The sequence below is a fragment of the Lathamus discolor genome, chromosome 10, assembly GCF_037157495.1.
Source record: "Lathamus discolor isolate bLatDis1 chromosome 10, bLatDis1.hap1, whole genome shotgun sequence".
NCBI classification, from domain to species: Eukaryota; Metazoa; Chordata; class Aves; order Psittaciformes; family Psittacidae; genus Lathamus; species Lathamus discolor.
This window is the reverse complement of record NC_088893.1, coordinates 6,081,625-6,109,431: the sequence shown is the minus strand read 5'-3', so window position 1 is coordinate 6,109,431 and position 27,807 is coordinate 6,081,625. Positions and strand designations below refer to the sequence as shown.

Below are 27,807 nucleotides of genomic sequence, written 5' to 3'. Positions count from 1 at the left end.
GGAGATGCCGTTAACACTCAAGAAATAAAACTGTCAGCAGAATATACCTGTCAGTGTTTTAACAAGTGATATTTTAATTTGTTTGGAACCGAAAGAGGTTTTAGGAAAGAGAAAGAAAAAGTTATGCAACAAGCTGCTAACTCACAGGTGTTAAAACATGCAAGTTTTAAAAAGAGAGCTAGAGGTTCAGTGGGGTATCATGAACACAGGAGTCAAGAGTTCAGTAACACACTGGTTAACATGCCAAACAGCTATAACAAAGTACTGGCGCCTAGCTTTATTGGTAAATCACTTTAGTAACCTGAAATCACAAATAAGCAGTAAATAACAGAAACTACAGATAAACACAGGTTACACATGCAAATATTCCTGTCCACATCTCACATGTGCAGGTAACATTAAGAGCACAATTCTAAAGATTCTTGACAAAACCAGATTTTAAACAAAACTGGGTTTAAAATGCAGGTATGAAAAAATTACATGTGAAGAATATAAAGATACTTTTTTACAGTTCAGGACTCGAATGCTGCTTTTGGATGTACTAGAGATGTACGACAGCTACAGGATTCAAGTAAAAGCAGGGAGAGCTCAAGGAAATAATACTGGTCAGAGAAGAACAGGCATTTACTTTGCACTAAATATACACGGAGTAGCTGAATAAGAAATCTATCAAGAGCTTAGGGGGCAAAAAAAGCACAAAGTTCTAAAGCTGACTAATCTCTAATTCTCCTATTAGCTATTTAACAGCAGTGACATTAAAAGAAACTGCAATTCAACATTTAAAAATGGAACTTACATTGAAAGACTTTTCAAAAGTGAAATGCAATGACAGCCTTACACTGGAAATTAAATACCTGCTAGGCTCAGACTGAAACATGGAATGTTCTAGAGAAACTAGAAATACAGTGTTACTTTTGATATTTTATTGAGAATGGAATTGAAAGACAATTTCTAAAGCTCCAAAGTAGCAAATTCCACTTAAATGAAGAAGTTTTCTTCCCATAGATGAGCTTCCCACAAAGGTGCAAGATTCTTTTCTTTAATAGCTTGAAGTGTCAAAACGAAAGCTTGTTGCCATTCTCACATGAAGAACAGATTTCTGTCATTAACTTAACTGCATATGCTTTTTTTGCTGCAACATTTAACACATGAACAGACCTATAATGCCTACTGTATCTCACTAAAACAAAAAAGAATACAGTATTTCCATCTACTACTGGTACTGCTTTTATAAAAGATTAACATTAAAAACAAAGCCACTGTTTTCCTTACATCCTTCCTTCCTTTTAAGCTTCTTTCTTTTGCCTGTGGTCTTCTGCCATTTTATCCAGAATTTTCTGTTAAAAGAAAGCAATCAGATTTTGGATATATTTAAAGAGTTTCTCACAGTCACAACATCAGTAATAGAAACATAAACCCAGTTCTAAAGTTGTAGTATCTGTGATTATTAACTGCAAAGGTTGTAACTAACAGGCTGGCACTTCCCTGTACACTGAAGTGGAGCTCCTCTGAAGCACCATGTTGTTACCATGTCACTGAACACACAGCCTGCCACCAGGAAACACTGAGGGGCAGCCTCTGCCAGCCTCTCCTTCCCTACTGGCTGGCAGACCCAGAGAATGACTTCTGATTGTGTCATGGAATCATGCCAGTGACTGTGCCACTTACCTGGTCAGAATTTGCCATCTCTAACATCAGGGACAAAACATCTCCCCTCTCTAAAGAAGAGTTATTTGGAAGTTGGAGGAATTTGTTACTGCTTCAATGACATTTGGTAACGGTATCACTTCATCTCTTTCTTTACTCTTACTGCTCTCACAGTGACCAAGACTCCCAGCTGGAGAAGTGCCATTGCCAAATAAAAGCTGCATTTCCACCCCTCCTTACCTCCCCAGTTCTAGAACCACACCAGTGTTAGGAAATCATTCAAGCACAGCTCGCTAGTCATTTGTGCCATGGATAAAGCAAATCAAATCAGGTGTAAGTGGTAAAGTTAATAACTTGGGATTATTTCCCCCACTTCCCCTTTTACATCAAGTCTTTAAAGTCCCATAACCAGGTACCTCAATGGAAAATAAAACGAAAACAAAACACGCTATGGGGTGATGGATGAGGTGGGGTTTCTTACTACAAGACTCTGCATGGGAACTGATTTTCTGATCTGCTCCTTGACAATCTTGTTTGCTTTGTGCCATTTATTTGTGCCATCTGCCTTCCAAGGTCCTGTATTTTTATAGGGTTCCCTATTACTGCAAGGGAGAAAGCAAATGATTTGAGTGGCATCTGCCAAATGATTTGGCATCTGAGGTGCCACTTTCTTTTCAGACCGCCAGGGTCTGCTTTCAGCTCAGTAATCGACTGGGATTAAGTCACTTTATGTGCACACTGCATTACTATGAGAGTTTTGTTTAGGATTTCCCTTTCTCAGAGGTGGTATTTAAAAGCAGCTCACAGTACACAAAGATAGAGCAGCAGCATTATCACTCGTGCCATGCAATCATGTGATACCTAATCCAATTGGGAATTGTAAAACATGCTCACAAAATCAGAAGTTGCAAATATGGATTTTTTTCCTTTTTAAAGATATAAAAACTTCAGCTTAAGCTCTGTTGACTGGTTAAAACCACTCTCAAAGGGACAACTGGAAGGGATTTGAGTCATCTGTATTTACTCTGCACCACTACTGCTAAGCCTGGCCTTGACTCCAACTGGAATGCCCTCTTTAATCCAGGTTTACAAACAAAAATGTTGGAGCCCATCTTTAAAATGTGGATCCTGTGTATTCTAGTCACGAGACGAAGTTTTGAAGAGGTCTAGCTTGAGTTAGAAGTTACAGAATAGCCAATTTCCACTCCCTGAACAGCTTTTTTCTTCCTCAGTGCAGTCTCATTCAGATCTGTTCCCCAGGAAAGAATCACGCCATTTAAAATGAACAAGTTTTTGCCTTACCTTCAACTTTTGATAATGAGGAAGGCTGCTGCAATGGGTCTTTTTTGCAACATCTTCATTTGTGTAGAACAGGGAACACAATTTGCAATAAAACCCTGTTTTGGGTACCACATAATTCACACCTAGAGAAGTAAACACCACAAAATAAACTAAGAGATCTACTCTACATCATTTCTTTTCATGTCATATGTTATTTCAGCTGAATCTTAAAACCATAATTCACTTTACATTAAAAGCTGCTTTATCTTCCAAAGTCCTTGGTTTAGTTTAGTCAAGCCAGGGCCTACTAACAACTAAATATGTACAGGCTCTTCTTGAATTTTAAAGTTTAAAGTCAATCTTTCAGCTTAAGGGTCCATTTTATTGGTTCCTTCAAAAGAACTAACAACGTTCTGTGATCAGTTTGGAGTTCTAAGTATTTAGTATGAATCTGAACTATCACCACTGTTGTGATTGGTGCCTCTAATTGAATCTGTGTCACTAAAATATACCTCTTCAATTTAATTTCTACCTAAAGGAAAGTGTTATGGAGAACTGTATGGAAATAAGGGAAAAAAAAGAAAGGAAATACTAGGGTTAGAGGAGGAGTGGAGAAGGGGAGAAGAGTGGGAAGCCCTAAAATGGAAGGCTCAGAGGCAATGTGTTGCCAGAAATAAAAGGCAGATGAAATGAGAAATGCTACTGCAATGCACAGAGACATATCTGAGAAGAAACGGAAACAGCCTTACCAACAGGGATGTTTGGCTGGTACGGCCCAATCCTGAATTCATCTGGAACAAGAGCTTTCTCTTGGACACTCTTTGTTTCCTGCTCATCCTGGGTGTCTGTGTTTTCATGGGCATTTTTCTCGCTATCCTGTGCTGCTGTTGTGGTGTCTGAAGCTTCAACGCTTTCAGCCTTCAAGTTATCTTCAGGTTTGGTTCCATTTTCTAGGGTTTCATTTTCCTGTTCTGCCTCCTCAATCTTGTCTACCTTGATTTCTGCCAAACTATCATCGTTTTTGGCAGCAGCTTTCACCACCAAGCCTGACTTGCGGAGTTTCTGATGATCTGAGTCTTCTTCATCACCAACTTCATCCAGAGTGACAAAGCCTTCCATGCTCCGTGGAAAGCCTCCCACGTAGCGCTGTCGAGAAAATGGTTTTCCTTACATCAGCTTATGCTTAACATGTTTCCCCTCAAACAGTTTTCAGTTTCAGAAGAGAAAGATCTTCTCTAAACTCCCTGGAAAACCACCCAAAGTTCCTCCTTCAAGACCTACCTCACTCATTGAAGATGTTACTCAAGCAGAAGCATCACAGTGTTCCTACTGACCCAGAATCAAGAGTTCTGTTTTAGAACAGAATAAATTCATGGGGTTTTTGCATCACAAGGGCTCGCTGTTTTATCATACCAATATCTGACCTTCCACGTGGTAATTTCAGCATTACTCTTTTTACTCTGATCTTACTTTTCAAAAGTCCTTTCAACAACAGTATTTTAAGTGGAACTCATTTTGGAAACAAAGCTTGTGCATTCCCATTTGAGACTATTACACAAGATTTTCAAACTCATAAGAAGTAAAACTTTAGCAGAACAATTTGATACCCATCAATAACATGGAAGTACATTTAAAAAAACATCTCTTTTTCAACCAGTGGAAAACTTGGAGCTTCTGCATTAAAGAACAAAAAAACAACCCAGAAGCACCAACCACTCAAACTGCGGTGGTCTCTTAAAACCCAGCTTCATTATAAGACAGTGATTCTGTTTGAATTCTGATTTTTGGGACGCATTCCTGCCAGAAACATCAGTACTCCACAGGCTTAACTAACAGCAGTCCTGAGTAGCACTGAAACAGCACTGAGCTTTGCATCTGTGCCCTAAGGATACAGGTCTTCAAGGAAGCAAGTTTGGGTTTTGAGGGAGTTTATCGTAACAGACAGCCCATAATGAGAAATAATCACTCCTGGTTGTGCTGGCAGGATTCATCCCAACACTGTAACTAGCTTCCTGCTCAAAGGATCCTCCAGGGTTAAACCCATGCACCCTTCGATCAGTAAGAATAAGGAACATGCATAACTCATTTGCAAAACAACATTCCAAGTCAATAAAGATACTAAAACCTTACATGTTTCTGCACAGAACTGAGTATGAATCAAAAGAGCAGCTGGCAGGGCATAAAGACCCATGAGAGTGTGGGGTTGGCTGGGAGAAAAAGGGAATTCACAGCAAGCAGATGACTGAAGATACCCTGAAATTATTCCCCACCACCACCTTCCACTGGAAATGGGCCTTGGCTAATTGGAAATGGACTTGCTCCCCTTTCCAGAGAAGCATAAAGTGTAGATGCACATACAACTTTGTATGCACAAATGCTAACCTCAAGTCCCAACAACTTTTTGAATGTCATCCTTCTGCTCTGTTCTCCAAAAGTAACTGCAGCCAGTCTCAAGAGATACTCAAGAGAACTGTGCTCAGGGAGCACAATACCTGGCTGCTCAGTGTTACTCAAAAAAGGGGTGAAGGCAAGAAAAATTGGTAGAAGTCCACAGGTTAATAGTTTTATATAGAAACAGGGATTTATAACCAATTCCATTTCCAAGTTGCATCTAATGGGATGTTCCTTTTTCTTCACAAGAGTTTTAGCACTCAGTTTGCACACAAGTGTTTTAAAGACCCATAGAAGAAAACCTCAAATTGAATGTACTGTGGTGTGCTACTCAAGCTAGCCAAGGCTTTCCACACTTGGGTACCTTGCTGTACAATTACCTTCTTAAGCTTCTTCTTTGCTGCTGGATTGGTTGCAACGTTCCCCTCTGTTTTTACGGTCACATCATCAGGTGTGTCCTTTTTCTCTTCAGTAGTCACATCAGCTAAATTGGCAACATCTGCATCATCGCCTGCTGAGCTCCCACTTTCCAGCAGTGCTGCAGCTTCCTCCTCATCCACTAGCAGCTCATCTTCAGACTCCAGGAGTAAACTGGGCTCATCTTGGTCTGTTTGTGCAGCGCTTTTAGTGCCCGACGGCTCAGCAGCATCATCTTGTTTCTCCTCTTTCACTTTATCTTCTACATTGCCACTTTCAGGTTTCTGAGTAGCGTCTGGTTTAGACTTCTTATCACTTGGAGAATCTTTGCTGTCTGGAGAATACGTTCTCTTTCTGTAAAGAACAAAGAACATTTCCTTGTAAACCTTAAGAGAGCCCAGAAATTACATTACAAAAAAAAAAGTCAGGTTCTGTTTCTCTAGACAAGCCTGAAATATTGCATTTTAGTTCAGTAAACAAGAGGTTGAGGGAAACCTTGAAGGATCCTATTCTTCAAATATGCAAAAGGCTGCTGCAAGGAAGAACTGTCCTTACAAGACAGGACAACTGCTCATAGGTTTAAATTGCAGGAAGGCAAAGCTAACCGAGGGCTGGAAAACATTTCCTGAGGAGCCTGAAAAGGCTGTGAGACCTCATCATTAGAGGAAGAGGATAAGCAGCAAAAGAGAAACACTTAATCTCAGGGCACAACAAACAGCAGTCTGATCTCAGAGCTTGCCTGGCTTCTTTTGTCCAATTTCTATGCTCTGGATTAGGTGTTTTCATACTTCGTTAAGCAACACTATGCTTCAGCAATGGGACATTACCTGGCTTTATCCTTCTTCAGCAGTTCAACTCCTTTATTTGGAATCTAAAATGAAATAGCAGAATGTGTAAGGCACAGCAGAGGTGTTGATAAAGGTGTTGCAGCACTAATCCAGACCAGACAGCACACTAGCCAAGCACTTCCGACTATCTTACTCCACAGGTACTCTCACCATGCCCACCTACCAACCAATTAAATTGCTGTTATGTTAGACAGGACCTTACACAACCAAAACCCCCATGTCTTTGTTGACAGCAATTATCAGGTATTCAGTACAAAACAAATGGGATATCCTGAAAAAACACGCACAATTCCTCTTTTGCTTGTGAACTGGCACAGTGTGGTACAGGCAATGGCACAAATCAGTCAATCTATTCCCTTTCTCCTTAGTAGTGGAAAAGCTTTAGCAGTCTCACACCACTTATTTACGAGTTACTGAACAGGAAATTCCATTTGTATGGCAATAGCATGGACAGTGATTCAGTGCATTGGCAAGTATTAGCATTTGCCCCAAAGTGTTAATTTTTGGTGCATGACCATGTGCAATCATAAGATTTCTCCATGTCCACAACACAGAAAGCTTATGCTTTTGAGACAGTGTGACAGCTCAGATCTCTCCTGCTTTTCTCCCTAGTGTCCTAATCTGACAGAGAAAGTCTTGTAAGTACAACAATATTAGCCTGGTCTTACGATAGCAAAAAAGCAGCTATCAGCCAACCCTTCCCTCCCTATGTGAGCTGCACGTGCAAAGGTGCAGTTACAGATTTGAGTTTTCACAAAGGTTATTTTTAAAGATGAGATAAGACAATCTACCTATCTAGGCAGTTGGGGCCAGTGTCCACAGTAGGAAACAAAAAGCTTGCTGGTGCTATAGAGAAAGGTTTTGGTTGGTGCTATAGAGAAAGGTTTTGGTTGGCACCCAACACAGGATGTTCTGTTGTAATACTTGGTAGTTTAAAAAGAAGTCCTAATGACATTGTCTTTTTTTACTGTACACAAGAGTATGTGTACAATGAAATGGACAAACCAACCAGCAGCTGTGAAAGGAAAAGTCAAGACTTAAGTGTACAACACAGGAGTACATAGTTATGCTGCCCAGCTGGATTTTACTCACTGATCATTTTCAGAAGAGGGTGAGTGAAATACCAAACCTTACAGAGTGCTCTAAACAGAGACATTTTCATTCAAATCTACACCAGTTTCTCCAAAATCTGAATTCTAGTAGCTGGTTGGCTTGGTTTAATCTGAAAGGAAAAGTCTTTTGGCTTTGTACCAGGCCTCCTAACATCCCACTCGCACCAAGTGACTGCACTTAAAGAGCCAGAAAACACTAAAGCAAATCCTTCAATTTTACCTGTGGCATTGAATTTCCAGCAAGCAACAGTTCTCTTCTACTTCACTTTATACCTTCAACTGCAACTAAAGAACTAAACCTACTACCTACCCTTAACACTAGTTTCTTGTATTTTTCAGACAGATCCACTTTCACACATCTGCCTTGGAACCAAAGCGCTTTGTTGGCACAATGCTCCACCATAGCTAAAGCATCTTCTCTGGTCTCCATCTCAATGAAAGCCTGGAAATATTAAAACACATTTGAAATTACTCTGAAATGCACAGTATTCCTGCAGGCAAAGGTATTTAACTTTAAACACAGCATGTCCAAAGTTTGAAATGAAATTACAAGATTCAGTCCCATCCTCCTCTCCAAACATTCCCAATCTACTGAAGTGCTTGATTCCAAACAAAAGGCTCCAGGGAGACCTTACAGCAGCTCCAGTGCCTAAAGGAGCTACAACAAACCTGGAGAAGGGCGCTGGATGAGGGCCTTTAGGGAGAGGCCAAGGGGAATGGCTTTAACCTGCCCGAGGGGAGACTGAGATGCGCTCTTAGGCAGAAGCTCTTCCCTGTGAGGGTGCTGAGGCGCTGGCACAGGGTGCCCAGAGAAGCTGTGGCTGCCCCATCCCTGGCAGTGCTCAAGGCCAGGTTGGACACAGGGGCTTGGAGCAAGCTGCTCTAGTGGAAGGGGTCCCTGCCCGTGGCAGGGGATGGAACTGGATGAGCTTTAAGGTCCTTTTCAACACAAAGGAGTCTGGGATTCTGTGAGCCAAGAAGCATCTGGACAATGAAACTCATTTATTTGGTGTTTAAGTATCTGGGAATTCCAGAGTAGCCAAGACACTCCCCATTTTGTTATCTTTCAAGAGAAGGCTGGAGCAGGCAGCAACTGCTCGTGTATGAGCCGAGCTTTGGGAGTTGTCCTCTGAGAAACAAAGCCTGTGGCACACTGAGTTTGCTGAAATAGCTTTTAAAAAGTCATCTGGGCTAGAGCATCGCCAGCAGAGAGAAGAAAGTTGTTCCTGCATCCAGCTTACACAGCAACTGTACTTATAGGACTCACGTACATACACATCCAAAACATTTTACTAGCCACAGCAGGACTGCTTTGAAGAATCAGAAATCAAGGGCAAATGAAAGACATGCAAGAGTGGAATCTGTTCATGTTTCATAGGTGATGTTTTTTCAGCCTTAAAAAACCCCAAGACTCCTAAAAATCTGCATAACAACAAAAATAAGCCTCAGTGGTAAATGTATCATCTTCACAGCTGAGGCCTGTGCTCTTTTTAAAGCAGCTCCCGTTCCAGTAACATTTTGCAGTAAGCTGATAGCCAAGCACCACCTACACAGACCTCTAATAATTTCCATCTCTCTGCTAGAGCAGAGAGGCTCCACATGTCCCAGTGAAAGGCACAGCATTTCTTCCCAGTTAAACACCTCCATTTCCAGCCCTCAGGCCTGCCTGTCCCTAGGGTTGCTACCTGGCTTTTCATTCTCATGAGGATGTAGTTCTTAATTTTCCCATAGGGTTCAGCCAGTTTGAGGACTGCGTTGTCAGAGTAGCCCGAGTGAGGTAAGTTGCTGAGGTGAATCACACGCCCAAGCTCTGGTTTTGGTGGCTCAGTTTTCTGGTCAGGTTTCCCCTCAGGTTTCTAAAAATCAAAAGAGGGAATGAAGTTTTTTAAGGACATACTACATAAAATATACATGGGCAAGTGTCCCATATGAACATGATACAGCTGAGAAGTCCATAAATTGAGACCAAATTAAACACAAGTGCCTCAGAACACTGTCTGCCCCAGATTAAAATAAGGTGCTGCTAAAACAAAAATGGTTTACCTTTATTCTCTTGTACTTCTGGGACAGGTGGACCCTCACTGGTTTACCAAATACCAGTGCAGGTGTTGTTGAGTAGTATTCCACTGCAGCCTGGGCATCTTCAGTTGTTGACATCTCAATAAATGCCTGAAATCATACAAATGACCAAACTAAGTGCTACTCCTTCAAGAATTCATATTTTTGTTTCAAATATCAAGCTCTCCCTTGCTTTCCTGTAAAAGGAGATGCAGTTTCCACTTTTGATGCTTTTTGGTTACAACGTTAACCGACCTGCAGAGCCTGGCATGGATTTCACACAGTTTCTTTAGGTGCACAAATAGAACTATTTGTTTACATTCCACCTAGATTTGGATTCAGAACATTCAATTGCTTCCTGTTTTTTCTCTCCTGTGGCGATACTGGCTTTTTCCACACTTCAAAACACAACTCTCTATAACCCAAACTAAGACCAAGCAGGTTTCCAGAGAGTATGAGAACAAGACAGGAATTTGCAAGCACAGGGTGTTTTTGAGAAAGCCATGAGCAACCAACCAGAAGGATTTCGTAACAATATTTAAGGTAAAATACAGCATTTCTGGAAAGAAATATACTGGTCACTCTCCTTTCACACGTGTGACCATGGTGACATGTTTGGTAGCTAAGTCTTTCTAAAAACGTAAGCTCAGCCAGTAAGCACACCAAGGACACTGAGCAGTGGCAGCAGCAGTACTGAAGGGCCTCACCTTACCTCATTGATTTTGTTTAGAATCAGGTGATTTGTAATTATTCCAAACGGCTCCACAAGCTGAAGCAGCTGGTATCTCAAGTTCTTTCCCCTCTGGAAATCCATGATGTGAACAACTCTGCTTGTTTCCTGTTGAAGACAAAGCATGCATCACAGGATGGAAAGAAAATGTGTATCAGCAAACTCTAAGTAAGAGTCTGCCAAGGCTCTGCTCTACTTAGGTTGTATTTTTTTTAGTAGTAACCAAAATGAGATGCATATTATAAAAGCACTGAAGCTCCAGGGATTCCACAGAGGAGGATGCCTGCAGTGCCAAAGCTGCCTGTGTGTTCATGTCCCACAGCTTCCTCGTAACAGAATGTTTAAATGGAGTCTGTCCTGTTTGGAAACTGTAATTCTGTAGAGTACATGGCACAGTGATACCGCAATCTTATTCCGGAGCTTCAGTATATCCACACAAATCCTATAAACCCTTGCTTTTAAAGACTTTATGAAAGCAAAGTATATAACATAAAACTGTAGTTTTCAAAAACCCCTAAACATCAAGCTTTTAATACTAACCACTCTGCCCTTCTGCATGTGTCTCGGTCCTTGCATATTTCCGTTTCCAGCTCCTAAGAAATGAAAGAATGAGCAAGCTTAGTTCAACCTGTAAGACTGGTGTTAACATGTCTCGTGTTCACAGGTTCTTAACAGCTAGAATCACAGATTAGATACAGAATCACAAAATCAAGTTAAGTCACTTGTAATACTAAACCAGAATGACATCAGATTTTAAAACCTAATTATTTCCTTACAGTCCAAAAAAGGATGTTTAATAATCTTGTAACTTGAGGTCTCCCTTCCTGATCATTCTGTTCAGTTTAACTTCACTGAAAAAGCTTGTCATGGTTTAAGCCCACCCAGTAGCTCAGAACCACGCAGCCGCTTGCTCACTCCCCCACTTCTTCCTCATTCAAAAGAGCATAACTCCCACAGGTTGAGATAAGAACAGTCCAGTAACTAAGGTATAACACAAACTACTACTGCTACCACCAATAATAAGGAAAATAACGCAAGGAGAGAATACAATTGCTCACCACCCGCTGACCTACGCTCAGTCCAACCCAAGCAGCAATCTGGGCCTTCTGGGTAACTCCCCCCAGTTTCTATACTGGGCATGACATGCAGTGGTATGAAATACCCCTTTGGCTAGTTTGGGCCAGGTGTCCTGTATCTCTGGTCCCCCCTTGGCTTCTTGTGCCCCTCCTCTCTGGCAGAGCATGGGACTGAAAAGTCCTTGATCAGGGTAAGCATTACTTAACAACTGAAAACATCGGTGTTATCAGCATTGTTCTCAGACTAAAGTTGAAAACACAGCACTGCACCAGCTACTAAAAAGGAGAAAAATAACTGTTACTGCTGAACCCAGGACAAAGCTGCATTTACTGATGTGACGAAATAGCTGAGAATAGTAAAACCTGTTGGAAAAAAACCCCACCTCTTCTGTTTTTGAGTGAGATTTGCCATAGCAGAAGGTCACAAAGATGTGAGATCTCTTTAACCCAGATACGCTTTTTAAGCTGGGGTTCTAGGTGTAAAAAGAGACTGCTAGGTTTAGTTCTAACCCAACACCAATTCTATCAGAATGCCTAAGAAAGCCTCTTCAATAGTTGGGCTCAAAGTCAAGTCTGAGATCTTTTGGGAAGTTAACAGTATTATTTTAATGAAATCTGGTACGAATGCATCTATCATCTAAAAATTCTTTTAAAGTATCTGCAATACTTGTGCTCTCTCAGGATACCTGCATCAGTTGATCAGCTTTGCTCTTTTAAAAACTATTTCAAAGGCAGGAAGTAACAACTCCAGGCAAATCAACTGTTTTGTTGCCTGCCTTCACACCAAGAAGAGACTCGCACCATCCATCTTTCCATTCCCCACTTGCTGCTCAAATCTGTTTGTCAAATTAATTTGAAACTAAGTGTGGGGGGGGGAAAACACTCAGGACGTTGAATTGTTGCAAGTTCCACAAAAAACAAAACCCACCAACATGTAGATACCTCAGAAATCAGAGACAAAGAACTTTCAGACACGAAAAAATGCAAGTCCAACCCATGTGTGGATTAACCAAACATAGATAAGAACCCAGCCAAAATGATGTGGCTGGTCGTTAACAGATGGTAGAAAGGAGGAAGTATGGGATCTGTACTAGTCTTTGGTCAGGGAGGGAATCAAGTATTTCAGTTCCACTGCTCAGAAAAATGTTTTATCAGTGGTTTAGAACAAGAAGAGCAAAAAAATATCAAGAACTTATGTCTTGTAGAAGTAGGTGCCAGCTGCTGTTACCTCTTGGCCCAACAGGAGGTCCTCCAAGGTGAAAGGGAGGTGGTGGTGGCCCCAGAATTCCTGGTGCAGGGTTTGTGGATTGCTGCAACATGAAGGGATCACCCCTAGAGAAAGGGGAAAGCGCATTTAACTTTAAAGCGAGAAACCGAAGCCTTCATTCTCAAACCCCTCTGATTTTTGTAGAGCATTTAAGGAGAAGTCAGCTTTAGCTGCTTTTACTGGTGCTCTTTGGCTAGTAGAAAACAAAGGGAGGTATTGGTTTGAAAAGAAGGAGGTGTGCTGTTTCACATAAAACATTACGAATGTCTTTAAAACTCATTTCTACTTACATCCCATGTCCTGAGTCACTGTCAGGATTCCATTCTGGGTAACTGAAAAGAAACAAACAAAAAATTAAGAAAAGTCTCCTCTGCCTACGTAGTAATTTTCCTACAAGCAGTGATCCCTTTCCACATTAACACAGATTAAGTACACGGTAACTCTGCCCAATACAGGACCACTGCAAGAGGCTTCTCTGCTGACTAAGTGCTGTTCTTAAAGAGAAGCTTCCTCCACTGCAGGTAACATGTCTGCCAATTTATAATACAAATTGTATGGAATGTTTCACAACAGAAATTTAGAAGTTGGTGTGACTACTACAAAATTCCATAGTTTTTCAGCTGTTTAGATCGAATGTTCCATGTAGATCAGCAGGACTGAAAAGTTATGAACACAAATCCCTTTTCTCCTGAAGATGCTCTTTTAAGATGTTTTATTCCCCAAGAGGCACACACCATGTTTTCTAAGCCTGCTTTGTGCAACATAATTGACTATCAGAGCACTGGAGCAGCTCTGCTATGGAAACAGGCTGAGAGGGCTGGGCTTGTTCAGGCTGGAGAAAAGAAGGCTCCGGGGTTGACCTTAGAGCAGCTCCAGTGCCTAAAGGCACTCCAGGAAACCTGGAGAGGGGCTTTGGACAAGGGCCTGTAGGGACAGGCCAAGGGGAATGGCTTGAACCTGCCAGAGGGGAGACTGAGCTGAGCTCTTAGGCAGAAGCTCTTCCCTGTGAGGGTGCTGAGGCGCTGGCACACGGTGCCCGGAGAAGCTGTGGCTGCCCCATCCCTGGCAGTGTTCAAGGCCAGGTTGGACACAGGGGCTTGGAGCAAGCTGCTCCAGTGGAAGGGGTCCCTGCCCGTGGCAGGGGTTGGAACTGGGTGAGCTCCAAGGTCCCATCCAACCCAAACCATTCCGGGACTCTATGATTACAAGCTCCTAAATGCCCTCATGCCACAAGGGTATTTACTGTACTTGGAATTCATACATTTCAAGCAGCAGTTGACATCGTCGGCTGTGAGTTGCTCCATTGATATGATGGTTCCACTCCTGCAGCAAAGTAAACAAGAGTTAACAGCCCCATTTGGGAAGCCAGTTTTAACAAAACAACGTTCTAAGCTGAAGTATCAAAAATTCACAGATAAAATCTTTCTGTAGTGCTTTCAAGAGACACTGAAACTGAACCCACCTCTTAACTCCTAACCTGGGTGAAAAGGTGTCTGATGAACAACGCCTTGAGATCTATGGGCTTATCCTGCCTCCAAGGTGCAAAGCTTACCGGGGGAACTGCTACAGCAGACATGCACATCACTGTGACTGCAACTTTTATAACTGGATACTGAGGTTGTTTTTGTCCTCAGTAACTTTAGAATTTCCTCCACTCTCTGCTTCATTCCTCAGGCTTTTAAAGGTTAACGTGAACAAAGCACTTAGGTTTTCAGAACCATAAAGCAGCCAAGAAACTGCAAGGAATTCAGAAAGGAAAGACTGAATGAAATCAAAGTGCATAGCTGGGGACAAACCACAAGTGTACAGGAGATATATAAAAATATAGAACCATTTGAGGGGAATAATCAGGGAAAAAATGAGATCTAAATCAAGATGGCACAAAGGAGGAGCAACATCATTATAACTGAAACAAATCACCAGGTAAACTCCTCCTAGTTCTGGCTTTAGCACTAGAATGGAATGAGAGCCTTCTGCTTTCTCTTTGCAGACTTTTGTCATTACAAATGGAGTTCTTTATTCAAGAGAAGGGCAGACAGGGAGACTCCTGCTTTAGCCAAGTACAACGTGCCACATCTCCAGTTGCTTACATTCTTACAAGTAACAGTACTAGTTTGTGGTATATTGGCATCTGTAAAACTGTGAATATGGATCCTGCACCAGCAACTGTCTTCTGTCGCTTTTTCCATGTGTATTTCTGCACAGCACCCACAAATGATGTTTCTCCTAATCCCTCATCTTTCCTGCTGTTTCGTTTTCACCACTCTACAGCCATCCCTTTAGGTACAATGAGACACTCCCAAGGCTTCCTAAGGGCTTCCATATGCTACATGTCTACCTTGTACTTTCCAAAGGACAAAAACCTGGATTTAACATCTCCCATCGTGTTTTTAAGCTACTTTACAATATCACTCCATAATACACAGAATATAACATGGAGCAAGATGAAACCTTCATTCGTTTTATCCAGATATGAGGGCACCACTTTCTTGTTAACTGCACAATATGTAGGAACTGCAACTATAAATTAATAAATACAATGGTAATTAGGATAAAAATCCCTCAAGCCTACCTAGGAAGCATTTAATCCCTAAAAAAAGTTTCTTCAGTTTAAGTTGCTAACTAGTTTTAGCACTATCCTCCAGAAAAGAGTTCTTTCAACACTAAAAACCCCTTTAAATTTGGGTGCATAATCTGTAAAGCCTCAGTGGCCAATTCTGGTAGCTATAACATGCTTTGAAGCTATCTTAAGTAAATTATCATTATAAACTGAAGCAGAGGTTATCTACAAACTAAAGGCAAAGTTTGGGAGATGTAAATTCTCATTCCATTTCAAATGCCTTTAGGAGATCTGACATGTAACTTAGGATCCCCCCTGCAGAACAACAATGGCTCATCTACATTATTAACTTTTTATTAAGTTCTTAATGTGGAATTTCCTCCCTGCCTCTACCCAGTCTAAAGTGTCATCCCTCTGAGGTTTCAGGGCACTAGATACTGACAAATGCTGAACAAAGTTAAGGTACATACAATCTGAGCTGAGGTTCCTAGAACTCAGGTTACCTTTTGCCTCAATGGATACAAGCAAGAGGACAAACTGTTCTTCAGAAAATTAGGCCAAACTTAAGAACCTAATTTTAGGCAGCCCTCTATTAGGGACACAGCCATGCTTTCCCTTTGGGATGTACCACCATTCCAAGTGTTTAACCTCCAAATTCATCTGCTTGTGTTGCAGCAGCCTTTTTCCTTGGCAGAGAAAACCCCTCCACAGCTAACACCTCGCTCCTTCAGAAAGGGATCAGAATGACGAAGCGCCTAGAGAAACTGGGGCACACTTTATCTCACAATTAGACAGAAAACAAACTGGGCCTTAAAATATACACACATCAGCTGAAAGCAGCAGTTAAGAACATGGCTAAATAAGAAAAAAGCAGAGGATTAGGCTGCCAGTGAAGGGTGTTTAACCCCTTGTTCAGGCTTCAAACACACCTTGCGCTATCATACCCTTCCAAAAATCCGTATTTTTATTTGGAGGTGGGGAAAATGAGATTTTGGTACTGCAGTAATTGTACATTGTCCCAGCTAAGAAAAGCATTCCCTTTCTGCTTTCCATACATTTTGGTTCAGATCAGATTACAAGTGCAACTGGATTCAATTTTGTGGGAGACACAAAATAAGATATCCTGTAACTGTCAGGTATGCAAAGCAGAGGAAAAAAGGAGAGAAAGAGAAAAATTCTTATAGTGTCATGATTTCTGCTATTAGAAACAAAGCCCAAATGTGGGTCCTAAGACACAGATGATCCAATCTCAAATATTTTATGGTGTACTAGCAGTTTAAGTCAAAGCATATTCCTAAAAACTGGATGGGTTTACATGTTACAGAAGAAGTTACAGCCACTTAAGTTATGCTGTCAAAAGAATTTGGTATTTCTCATACCTGGGAAGATATTTCACACTGGATTTCCTTTCAGCAGATCTGCATACCAAAGCAAACTAAGAAGCACAAGGCTTTAAAATAAAGTGCTAAAAAGAACCCTACTTACAGGATTACTGGTTGCCATCTTCAAGGGCCTCAGAAGTTTATGTTTTCAATCTAACCAAATGAAGTCCTTTTACAGACCTGAGCATGGCATCTAAACCGTTAACACTTAAAACCTTCTATGAAAATAAAGGTCAAATACAGGAGACAAGAAACCCGGATTACTGTGATTATTTTATATCGAAAGCAATTAAAGCAACACAAGTTCATAAACTGTCAGATCAGCTGGAGTCATACAGTGTGTGGCTCTAAGGCTCGTTTGATCATTTCCTTGCATGGACAGAGTAACTCTCGGGTGTCAGAAAGATGAGATGTACAGAAGCAGTGCTTTTTGAGAGGTAACTGTAAAGAAATGGTTAGTAACAGCAATTCCACATTGTATCCATTTTACAGTAACAGCATGTATTATATTTGCATTTGAAGGTTAATCAGCTACTAATCATAACAAGAGGGACACTGCATTAGCCAATTGAACTGCCTGCTGTATACTGAAAACCAGCAAGATGAGTAAAACTGGAAAAGCTCAAAGTGAGAAGGCTCTGAAAATAACATCTGGATACACAGGGATACATATGGAGTAACCTGCTACCTCTGCAGAGAGCTGAGCTACTCGTGGCTAAACTAAGAGGGAAGTCTCAGCATAACTGAATATACCCGAAGATCCACTCTACTTGTGAGCCAAGTAAAGAACACTACTAGGAACACAGCGCAGGATACTGCAACAGCAGACTGATTGCTGGGAGAGTCTACAGGGAGAGATGCAACATGTGACAATAAAAAGTGAGTCTGAAGTGTCTAAGAAAGTTGTGAAAAAGGAGAAAAATGACGACAAATTTCAGCCATAGTATGAGATAAAGTGTTAAAGTGAAATTAAAAAGGCAAGAATGAGCTAATCTAAAACGTGGTTTTTACTTTTGCAATTAAGTTCCAGGGCTCTACATTAACTCTTTCCCTTTGGACAGGGAAAAAGCAGAACTGTGCAAGAATGCATCTTAACTACATACAAATCAGCAATCAAGACAGATGCGGAGGAGAGCTGAAACTAGCTTCCTGAACAGCACAGTAGATACACTGCAACCCCCCCCAAACCAACAAAAAATAAACACCCCACCCCAAACCTGCATGAATGCCAGATGTTTGGTGGTTAAGAGAACATGTAGATGTAAAATATAAATAAGATATCCCAGTAGATGATAGCTGTTTGACTTGAAGTTAAGCAATCTGGGCAAACAAAACACATTAATGTAAAGCCCTGGTTTACAATGTTTTGTTAACAATTACCGTGTAAATAATCAAGTGCCTTTTTCACTGTCAAACCAACTTGCAGATCATTTCAAAAGCAACCAGGCTATAGAAATCATTAAGGAAATAGGTAAAAACAGAACAGATACTACAACGTAAAGGAAAATAGAAGTATCTGGTGCATAACTCACCTTATTAGAATGAACGGGCATATCACATATAGAGCACAGATGGGGATAACCCTTCGGTAAGAATCCATGGAAGTCTTCAATATTGCTATTTGGAGGAGCACCTCTCTTTTTCTCAAAGAGAGATCTCTCGGGACCAGGACCACGACCCATTCTCTCATACTCACTGTCAAATTTATGATAGTTATGCGAAGTCTCACCATAAAAAGATTCATCCCTACACCTTTCTCCATCTCTTAATCTGTCATCTTCATAATCCATTCTGTCATAATAACCAGATTCTTGAGAACGACTTCCATGGTCATAGTCAACCACTGGGTTGAGACTAGGACCACGATCATCAAAGCTATCTCTTCTAAAATGCCTTTTTTCTTCCCAATCATCCCTAGGTACTCTGTATGGTGGTTCCCGTGTGGATGATCTGCCATCTCTACCATAACCTTCTTCAGCTCTCCTCCTTTTAAGTTGTAGAAGGATCTGAGGCAAGTTTTCAGGAGTAATCTTGTCCTCGGGATAGCGACTCAGTTCATCTAAGTCTCTAGCAGACAGACCAAAGCTGGCCAAAATGTTAGTGGCCTGGTCTGCATCTCCACGGTGCTGAGAAGACAAAGGGAGTGGACCTCTACTTCCAATGTTAAATATAGACTGCAAATTATGGGAAGAGGTACTACCAGAAGACAGTGCACTATGAGATCCTTGTTGGTTCAATGAAGAACTCATTCCAAGATTCATTAAGCTAGCAAGGCGTGCAGTACCCTGGTTCATCCTTCCAAGAGATGCTGGCATATTTAAAGACTGGGTAGCAGCAGCAAGAAGGCCTATTCCTGCAGAGAGGTCACGCCCATGACCTTGTGAATCCCTACTCAGAGATGACTGCTGGAATGACTTGGACATTGTAGAACTACAGCTTGTCTACTTTATGGATCAAAAAAATATTTCCTTTATTATTATTGTTTTGGTTTAAGATGGCTGAAAAGAGAGCTCACACTAGAAAGCTAGGCAAACTTCACTTCAAAAATGGTAACGCCAAGAAAGAGGATCAATAATGACTGCAGATCTTCTTCAAGCTGAGAAACACCAGACAATTCTGTAGAAAAACAAGCAGGTTTAGTCATAAATCCCTTTAAACAGATGCAGTTTTAAACTTATGCATCATGTTGATCTAAAAAAACATTAAAAGATCTCAATCTTACAAGGCTTTTATTACATAACTTAACAGATTCAAGAGGCACCCAGAACCTACATATATTATTTCAGATAAAAACACAGCAGTGCTTCCTATACATACTGCTCCTCTCGCACAAAAAGCCACTTTCATACTGAAGACAAGTGAATTTCGGAAGTTTGGGATGTCTGAGAGCATCCAAAGTTTACAAGCATGTAAGCCTTGATCTCAGGTTAATGGGTTTGTTTATACCCTACTTTACTATATAGAGAAGACCACAAAAAAAAACCCCATAAGCCCACAGAATCCAAGATGACTTTGGCATATAACACATTTGAAAATGAAACCTATACCACCACAGAATAGGACGAAAGGAAGTTAAAAGTAATTGAAGCTTGGGCAAAAAGTTTCTGCTGTAAGATCTGGTAAATAAGACCAAACATAATATTCACTCTTTATGCCGTAAAATCCCAATTACTGATGTGAAGACAGATGTGAACAAGAAAAATAAGGTTTAATTTTTGTGGGAAGTAAACAAGACCTCTTGCTCAAATTGCAGTTATGCTGCTAACAGCACTTCAGAAGGGATTCTTTACTCTGTTACAGTGCAGCTCTGCCATCAGCCTGTATTCTCAGGCCTCAAGCTAAACAAGGTTATGCTTAGTACTGGGACAGGAGTTCCAAGGAAAACCCTGCTCCAGCAGAAAGAGACACCAGGTGAGTCAGGAGATAGCACAATGCCACCAGCCAGTCCTCAGGACAATGGTGTGGTGTTCCTGTTTCATACCAGCATGCCAGTTCTTTGGTTCAGCCCCAGCACTTTGATACCATGACCACATGTGGTAGTTAAAGATCCTAAGATGTCACTTGTAAGAGTTACATCTGCCCTGTGTCCTACTAAAATACTAACCTAGGATTTCAATATTTGGATCAACTTGAAGTTTTAACTAAACAGTGTTTCAACTCCCACAGTATATTTTATAGTACAGTGGATATATTGCATAAAATATGCAGGTCTTTTTAAGTGCAGAGTAGAAATACCCTGTAATTCTTCCCCCCATCCTCTCTCAGCCTTGGGACAGATGCACAAAATTGAAAGCAATTCAATACACATGAAAATATGTCACCAGGAACACGCTGTTCTTGGGTCCCCCGTGCAGTAAAGCCCTTTTCAATCTCTGCAGAGCAGTTTTTGTTTCTCCAGCACTGCCACTCAGACACATGTAGAACACAGAACTGACTGGAAAAAGAAACAGGCACAAACTGCATAGCTCCAAATGAAACCAGCTTCTAAGAGAGCAGGCATGTTTGGGGAGGAATGGAAAGGATAAAATGAAAGCAAGGATTCTCCCTTGAAGAGACCAGCTCTGCAGAAGGCAGTTTCTCTTGTACTGGAAACAGAAGAAAAAAGGTCAAGGTTATGAGCAGGTCTCTATCCCGACTGCCTACTCAATCTAGAGTCCTGTTTCAATAACACGCAGGGTGGGGGCCGACTTTAAGTTGGATCACACTTGGGTTTTCTTTCTGGGTAGCAGCATGTTACAAAATTACTCATTTATAAAAAAAAAATCAATTAATTCTATGAGAGATACATAACCAAGATACTGCTTCACACAGTTTGCTACATACTCTGTTACCAGCATAGCTAAACTTGTATTTCAGCTATGCTTTTAAGATTGGCATACCATGGAGTCACTTAAAAGTAAGCTTGAGTACGTAATATTAGGTTAAGAGATTGAGAAACATGGGCATGGAAATAAGTTTAAAGGTATCTGAGGCAGAGGACAGAAAGCTTCAGAGGAAAACAGTAAAACAAGAATACAGGGAGAGCAGAGGAGGCCATTCTAAGTGAGATAGCCAGGACAAGCTGACCACACTGAAGGATCCCTGCACAGGAAGCCGTTAAGAATTATGTTGCAAAAGTAAACACTTGAGTTCAACCATGAGAGAAATACTAATATTCACCTGAGCACCTGTTTTATCTTACACACATTCAGTAATCTTCAAAGTACTGAATGGTAACTCTACAGGTTATTCCTTACTCCTTCCATTCTTACATATAAATTCCCTTGTAGCTCATTCACACACTTACAGAATGGCTTAAAACTGAACTTACGAGGTTCTTCATAACATCAGGTATTCCAGAAGGCTTTATGAACCTGACCCTCACAGTGATTCACAGCAGAGTCAGGAAAGGGACGGTGCATCCTGCCATTAATGCAAGGTCTTGCACCATTCAAGTTCTCACTAGATCAGGAAAGTTCTCCATTGCCCTTTCTCTTTGAACAGATGCTCACTAATCCTCCTGTCACAGTTTTCAATTGGCAGTTCACTGTCTGCTGCGCTGCAGAGATTAGCAGAGAACAAAACCTAGTCTGGCATGGACCTGGGCTGCAGAGAACCTGATGACACGCCATGAGGTGACCCTGTGTACACAGGGAGATTTTACATAACCAGGCTTGGCTGCTGCAAACACCCATAGGGGAGAGAAGCAAAGGGAAAAATAAAATAGGGGGGGGAAGACAACACAGACAAGACAAAGAAACAGTGACAATCTCATGAAAAAGCATGAAGGGACAGTAAGACAGTATGATGAAGACAATGTAATATTGGCCAGTGAACTGCCCTGCACCTCATTAGATATTAGAATGGAGTCCTTACAAAAACTGAGTCCTCACAAAATCACTATTTACTACATTCACTGTCATCTTGCAATAGCTGCTGTACTCTGCTCCTACCCCCCCACTCTTTAAGATTAGATGAAGACAACAATGCAAAGTGGGGGAAAAGCTCTAAAAATCATACCAAAGAATGTTTAACTTCCACATGGCCAGGTTTAACACATGATTCCAAAATAACATTTCTTGCCTTGCTCACATTCTGAAAGCTTTCATGTCAGCACCTGGTAGAGACAGGCTCCCATGGACCCATGCCAGCTTTAAGCGAGTGTGCCATCCACTGAGTCACAGCAGCAAGATGAGTCTGACTGAACAAAGCTGTCTAAAGATCCAGACATGATTTAGCAGAGTACAAAGTGTTATGCTAATTGTTCTTCATGTCATTTTAGCTACCCTGGGAACAGACAGGCTTTCAGATACACATTTTTAAGAGCTGTGGACAGAAATTTGGCCATATTAAGATTTGAAAACATGTAATACGAAGCAATCTTGAAACAAGTTGAAAGTCAAAATGTTATTAGGTTTCCAAACAAATGCAGACAATGAAAAAACACCCACATTTTGTATCTACAAGTTGCAAAAGAGTTTTCTGTAAAGGCAGACAACAAAACCAAGAAATTTGAATCCTACAGAATACACTAGGACCAAATAAAGGCCAAAATGAGGCCGATTTTCAAACCCTACAGAAGGTTTTTCTTTTTGTATAAAACTCATTATAAACTTCAATAAAACCGATAGAACTGCCTCAATATAAATATTAGTTTTGTTCCTGAAAACAGTTCAATTCAGTGAATTCTTGGGACATGTTGATCATGCTGCACATGACAACCTGAGATTATCACCTTTTGTGGAACACCAGGGGGCTGAAAATTGTTCCCTCCCTAATCCTTCTACCGACCAGGGCTCTTTAGCCTGTGCATACACATGATGGCTTTAACATGAAGCTTGTTCTTAGAACAACTCATCTTTCCCCCCATTCCTGTTCCATTCTTTATAGGAAAGTCACCAAAATGAAAAATCTCCGTTTTCACTTTCTAGTCAGTTTCACTTTCACCTCAAAACCAAAATTTCTCAGAACACACACTGAATTTCACCAAATCAAACTCAGTTCTGCTAAAAGCATGAATTAACCTGCAAGCTGAAAAAACACCCCCTCAGTCTGTAACAACACAAGGCTTTTGAAGACTGCACACCCTTGGGAAAAAGGTCTCAGAGAAGTCTCACATCCTGAGTTCTTGCTCTTCGGATAAAAAATATCTATGCATTCTTCTTCTCCATCCCTGTTGCAGGAACCTATTCTGCTACGAAGAATTCATGTGGTTCTTGGCAAAACCATCTCCAAGGTTATCGGTAGAAGAGATCCAGAAGCTGAAGTGACAGATTTAGACGGACAGCTCCCCATGTTGTGCTGAGAACTGATGGTGTGAAAACCAAAACTCACAAGGAATGAGGAGCAGATGTTTTCCAGCTGCTGACTGACCAAGCGTAAGGTATTTGAAGTCTAGAGGATTACTTTAACTTGAACAATGCAGAAAAAGCCACTGTCTTTCCAGAGGCAAAGGAGGAATTGTGTTGCAGCCTTACACAGAGAAAATGCAGATGACCGTTTCAGGTAGGAGGGTTCAGAGTGGTAATTTAACATTGCTGTTTCACAAGCAAGAAAACAACCCATTGTGTTCAACTGATCTTCAAAGGTCATGCCCTCAAAATTCAAGCAGCACTGGCACACTGGATGGAAGTGCTCTTCTGGTGTGCAGATTAGCCAACCTGTTCCAGGCAGAACAACTGGAAGTTTCAGCTCTTAGGATTATGTTCAGCTTCATCTCAGTGACTCGCTTGACCAGAGGAACACATAAAAACCCGAGATATGAAGTTACTATAACAGAGGATTGCTTCAGACCAGAAGTATAACATATAAAAAAAGACTTATTTATAAATGGGGAATTAAAATGACTAGTTTAGCAATTAAAAATCTTAGAAGAATTTACAGTTTTTAACATCTGAATGCAGAAAAGAGCACCGTAAAAGATGCTGAATTCCTATTTCCGCTCATTAGATAATCTAATAAATTCCAGCATCCTTCTTTTTGTAAGAGTGTATGGGAAAAGAGCACACTTATCCCTTTACAGAAACAACAGAAGTAAAAAAGAGTCTAAGGAACATTACAGAAAGAATAAGACAGGCACAAAAATGTGTGCTTTCAGAAAAGGAAAACAGAAACATCCAGGAACATACAGAGTAACTGCTGTCATGTGCACTGATTACCTCTATGGCTTCTAGACGCTCTTTCCCACTAATTGCAAGGTTACTCTTGGCAACTACCTTTGAGCTCCAACTCTACAATAAGGTGGATGCACACAGGTTGCAGCACTTCCAAAAAGCTCCGTGAGGCCATCAAGGCTTGGTTCAAGAGAAGGGCTCTGCCAAAACCAGTCACAGTGGAAAAATGGAGGATCTTAGGCTGGAAGATCTGGTACCAATGCCTATACGTTCATGCAAAGTGAGGACACGATCGCTGTTCATTCACATCAGTGCTGCAGATGAACAACAGCCTCACAGGCACCAAAACCTGGATATCAACCACAGAACACACCATAATTATACCCTAAAAATAATAGCTGTAGCAATCCAAAGACCAAGTCAGAGAGTTGATCACTGTAACAGAGAACCAGTTCTACCTTGGTCTTTTTTTTTTTTTTCAAGCAAAACAGAACACTTTTGTACTCTTGTGATTAAAAAGCTTCTGACTAGTTCAGGGAACGTTAAGTCTGATGCCTCCAGGCATTTCCAGAGTTGGGATAAAATCACATTCTTTCCCAGCTGAGATCTTGCATGCAGTTGTTGAGATGTATTCTAGTTGCAGAGGAGAATCAAGTGACTGTTTCAGTGCTCAAAATAAAACTCTTATTCAAGTTCTGACTCCACAATATGGTACTTCAACACTTGCAAACTACATTAGTTCAGAAATATTGTGAGGAATTTGCTTTTGTTTTCAAGACTTGTTGATTCAGAGCACACAGGAAGAAGGCAAACAGCAGAGAAGCTAAGAAAATGCAATCAGAAAGTAACAAGGGAACTGAATGGAAATAATTTCTTCACAGTTTTCCTTCCAGCAGCTTTCCCCCAGATTTGCTGAGCTACCCAGAACACTTTAAGCATTACATTACAAAATACCTTCACATTCACCAGAACTCTCTGCAGAGATGGGTGCCAGACACAGAGAAGGGCAAAGGACAATATTTACTTCTTTATTTCCAATCATATTAATGAGCATCTTTATTTAGGTGTAGTCCTGAATGAAACAGGTGGCAATCACATTTCAGCTGTATGGATCATCATAGCCATACAAGATCCATACACCTGAGTTTGGACTCTCAGAGACTGACCCTTCTTAACTGGTTTTTAGTTTTTACCTTTAGGAACATGGATATTCACATTTTAAGGATGGATTTAGGAACTCCTCTTGGGTTATTCTTCCCATCATTTTAGTGCTGGAATGTATGTACTCCCTAGGTATGTGCAAAACACTGGAAATGGCAGACAGCTTCTCTAAAACAAACACACATAGAAGGCTCATAGCATCACCACCTCGCCAGAATTGTGAGGAAGCAATCACAATTCTTGCAAGTGTTGGTCAGATTTCATCCCCTTTACCCAGTGCACAACATGAAAATTCTGAGATTGGGTTACCACTGAGCACACATACGCACAGGCTCAAGTGGTAGCATCCTCACTCAAATCTAATTATTCCACAAAATTCGGTAATGAATCATTATGTGGGCTTGCTGATAAAATTCAAGACAGAAGATCATTCATTTCTCAGTAATACAAGTGTTAATACAGATCACACTACATTTTGAGCAAAATAACACATGATTTTAATGTATTGCTTTCAATGTATTAACACGTTTCAAAAGCCAGGAAGATTAAGCCATTGGATCAACATTCTGTATAGCATTAGGAAAAAACACTCCCTTTTCCTCTTCCGAGGCACGAAACCCACACAGACTACTTGAAGAGACTTAATTCTCCACAAGAGTTGCTCCCTACTTACTCCAGAAAGTCAGGACCACCTACTCCACCAACAGCTCAGAAAGCCTGAAGAATTTAAGGCTGAGTAAAATCAATAAAGACTATTCAATTGTTTAAAACAGTAACAAACACTTTTTTCCCAAAGGTATGACTCATGGGAAGGAGAAAAGCCTCACATTTAGAAGAGGGATTTTTCAGCTTTCTTTCTATAGCATAAATGCTTCATTTATCAGAACAAAGCAGCTCTTCAGGTTCCCAGAAAGTTCTTTACAACTTTTATGCTTCTTTTCAGCATAAGTGAACTTCAGATCTCATTATTTTGACTTTGGAAACAAAATATGTACATCAAAGACAGAGAACATTATTAATCCACCACAGGAGGGAAAAAGATACAAAAACTCCTGCACCATGATGTGTTACCACAGCCTAAATCGTATGAAAGTGAAACTGAGTAGAAAGAGGAGTCAGAGGGAAGCTCCCACTGCCAGTCTTCTTAAGGCTCAATTCATTAATTGTTAATGCCGGATAAACATCAAACCCGGCAGGTTTTGAGGCTAACAGCTTTCAAACACGTTAGGAAGATTATGGACATGATGTTCAGCTTCCGAGTGCACGTTTTGGGGGCTGCGGAGGAGAGATGCCGACTCCGAGGCTACCACGAGCGCTCCTAGGCGCTGCAGTGAAGTTCCACTTAGGGGACGAAGCGTGGTTTTAGCTGGGATCACCCCTAAAGACACGCTTTAATTGCGGCAACACTGAGCAGCCGAACGGAAACTCCCCTCCCCGAGCCCAGCAAGCCCCACGCCGGGGCAGCGGCCACCGGAGCCGCGGGGCTTTGTTCGCGCCCGCCGGAGGCCGCAGCACCGCCGGGCGGGGGCGCTGCGGGCGGCCTCGGGGCAGCGCTGGGGCCGCCGCACCGGGCGGGCCGGGCCCGGCACCTCCGCATGCGCGCTGCGGCCGCTCACCAGGCCCGGCCCCCCCAACCCCCGGCCGTTCCTAACGGACGTTTTCCTCCCTTCCCCTCCCTCCCTCCCTCGCGGAGCGGCATCCGCCAGCCCCGGTTGTTAACGTGGCGGCGGGCCGGAGGGGGGGGCCGCAGCGCCGCTCCTACCTGCGGGCCAAGGGGCGGCGGGAAGGGACCGCGGCGGCGGCTCCCGTTCGGAGGGGGGGGGCGCGGAGGGGCTGAGGGAGGGACTGAAGTGGGGGGAGGCGGTTGCAGGCCTCGCCGCGCTCGCGAGAGCACGCCCGCCCGCTCACGTGCCCGGCGGCGGCCGCCCCGCTCCTGCGCCGTTCCACTCCGGTCCGGTCCGCGCCGCTCGGCTGCTGAGGGCCGCCCGGTCCGGTCCGCGCCGCGCCGCTCCGCCCTCCGTGCGTGGATGTGGATGTGGCCCGGGAGGAGGAGGAGGGGAAGGAGCGGGGGGGGGGGGAGGCACCGGTCTCGCGAGAGGTGGGAGCCGCTCACCCTGCTCTCGCGAGATCCCCGCCGAGCCGCGCAGCGCCAGCCCGCCGCTCGTCCCCAGCTCATTGTCCGCGCGCTCCCGCGGGGGCAGATGGGAAGGCGCTCGGGGGCGGGGCTTAGCTGCTGCCGCCTGGCTCCGCCCCCCCCGCCGCCGGTGGGGGGGTCGCGGCTGCCC

General features: G+C 42.2%; 1 protein-coding gene across 4 annotated transcripts; it reads right to left on the bottom strand.

Annotated features, from left to right (window-relative positions):
- Window positions 1-50: 50 nt before the first annotated feature.
- MATR3 (matrin 3) lies at window positions 51-27,807 on the bottom strand. Of its 4 annotated transcripts, none has more exons than XM_065691083.1 (15): window positions 27,636-27,704; window positions 18,302-19,385; window positions 14,089-14,150; window positions 13,118-13,159; window positions 12,789-12,892; window positions 11,025-11,077; window positions 10,467-10,592; window positions 9,740-9,865; window positions 9,382-9,552; window positions 8,007-8,138; window positions 6,564-6,607; window positions 5,700-6,090; window positions 3,678-4,074; window positions 2,950-3,071; window positions 51-1,337 (listed from the first exon to the last, which is right to left on the bottom strand). In XM_065691083.1, exons 2-15 carry the CDS (start codon window positions 19,190-19,192, stop codon window positions 1,287-1,289), a joined length of 2,712 nt encoding a protein of 903 aa, XP_065547155.1. In that variant the 5' UTR covers window positions 19,193-19,385; window positions 27,636-27,704; the 3' UTR covers window positions 51-1,286. The 4 variants fall into 4 exon arrangements, with proteins under 4 accessions (XP_065547155.1, XP_065547154.1, XP_065547156.1 ...); XM_065691082.1 differs by lacking the exon at window positions 27,636-27,704 and adding an exon at window positions 27,285-27,375; XM_065691084.1 differs by lacking the exon at window positions 18,302-19,385 and having other exon boundaries at window positions 27,636-27,807.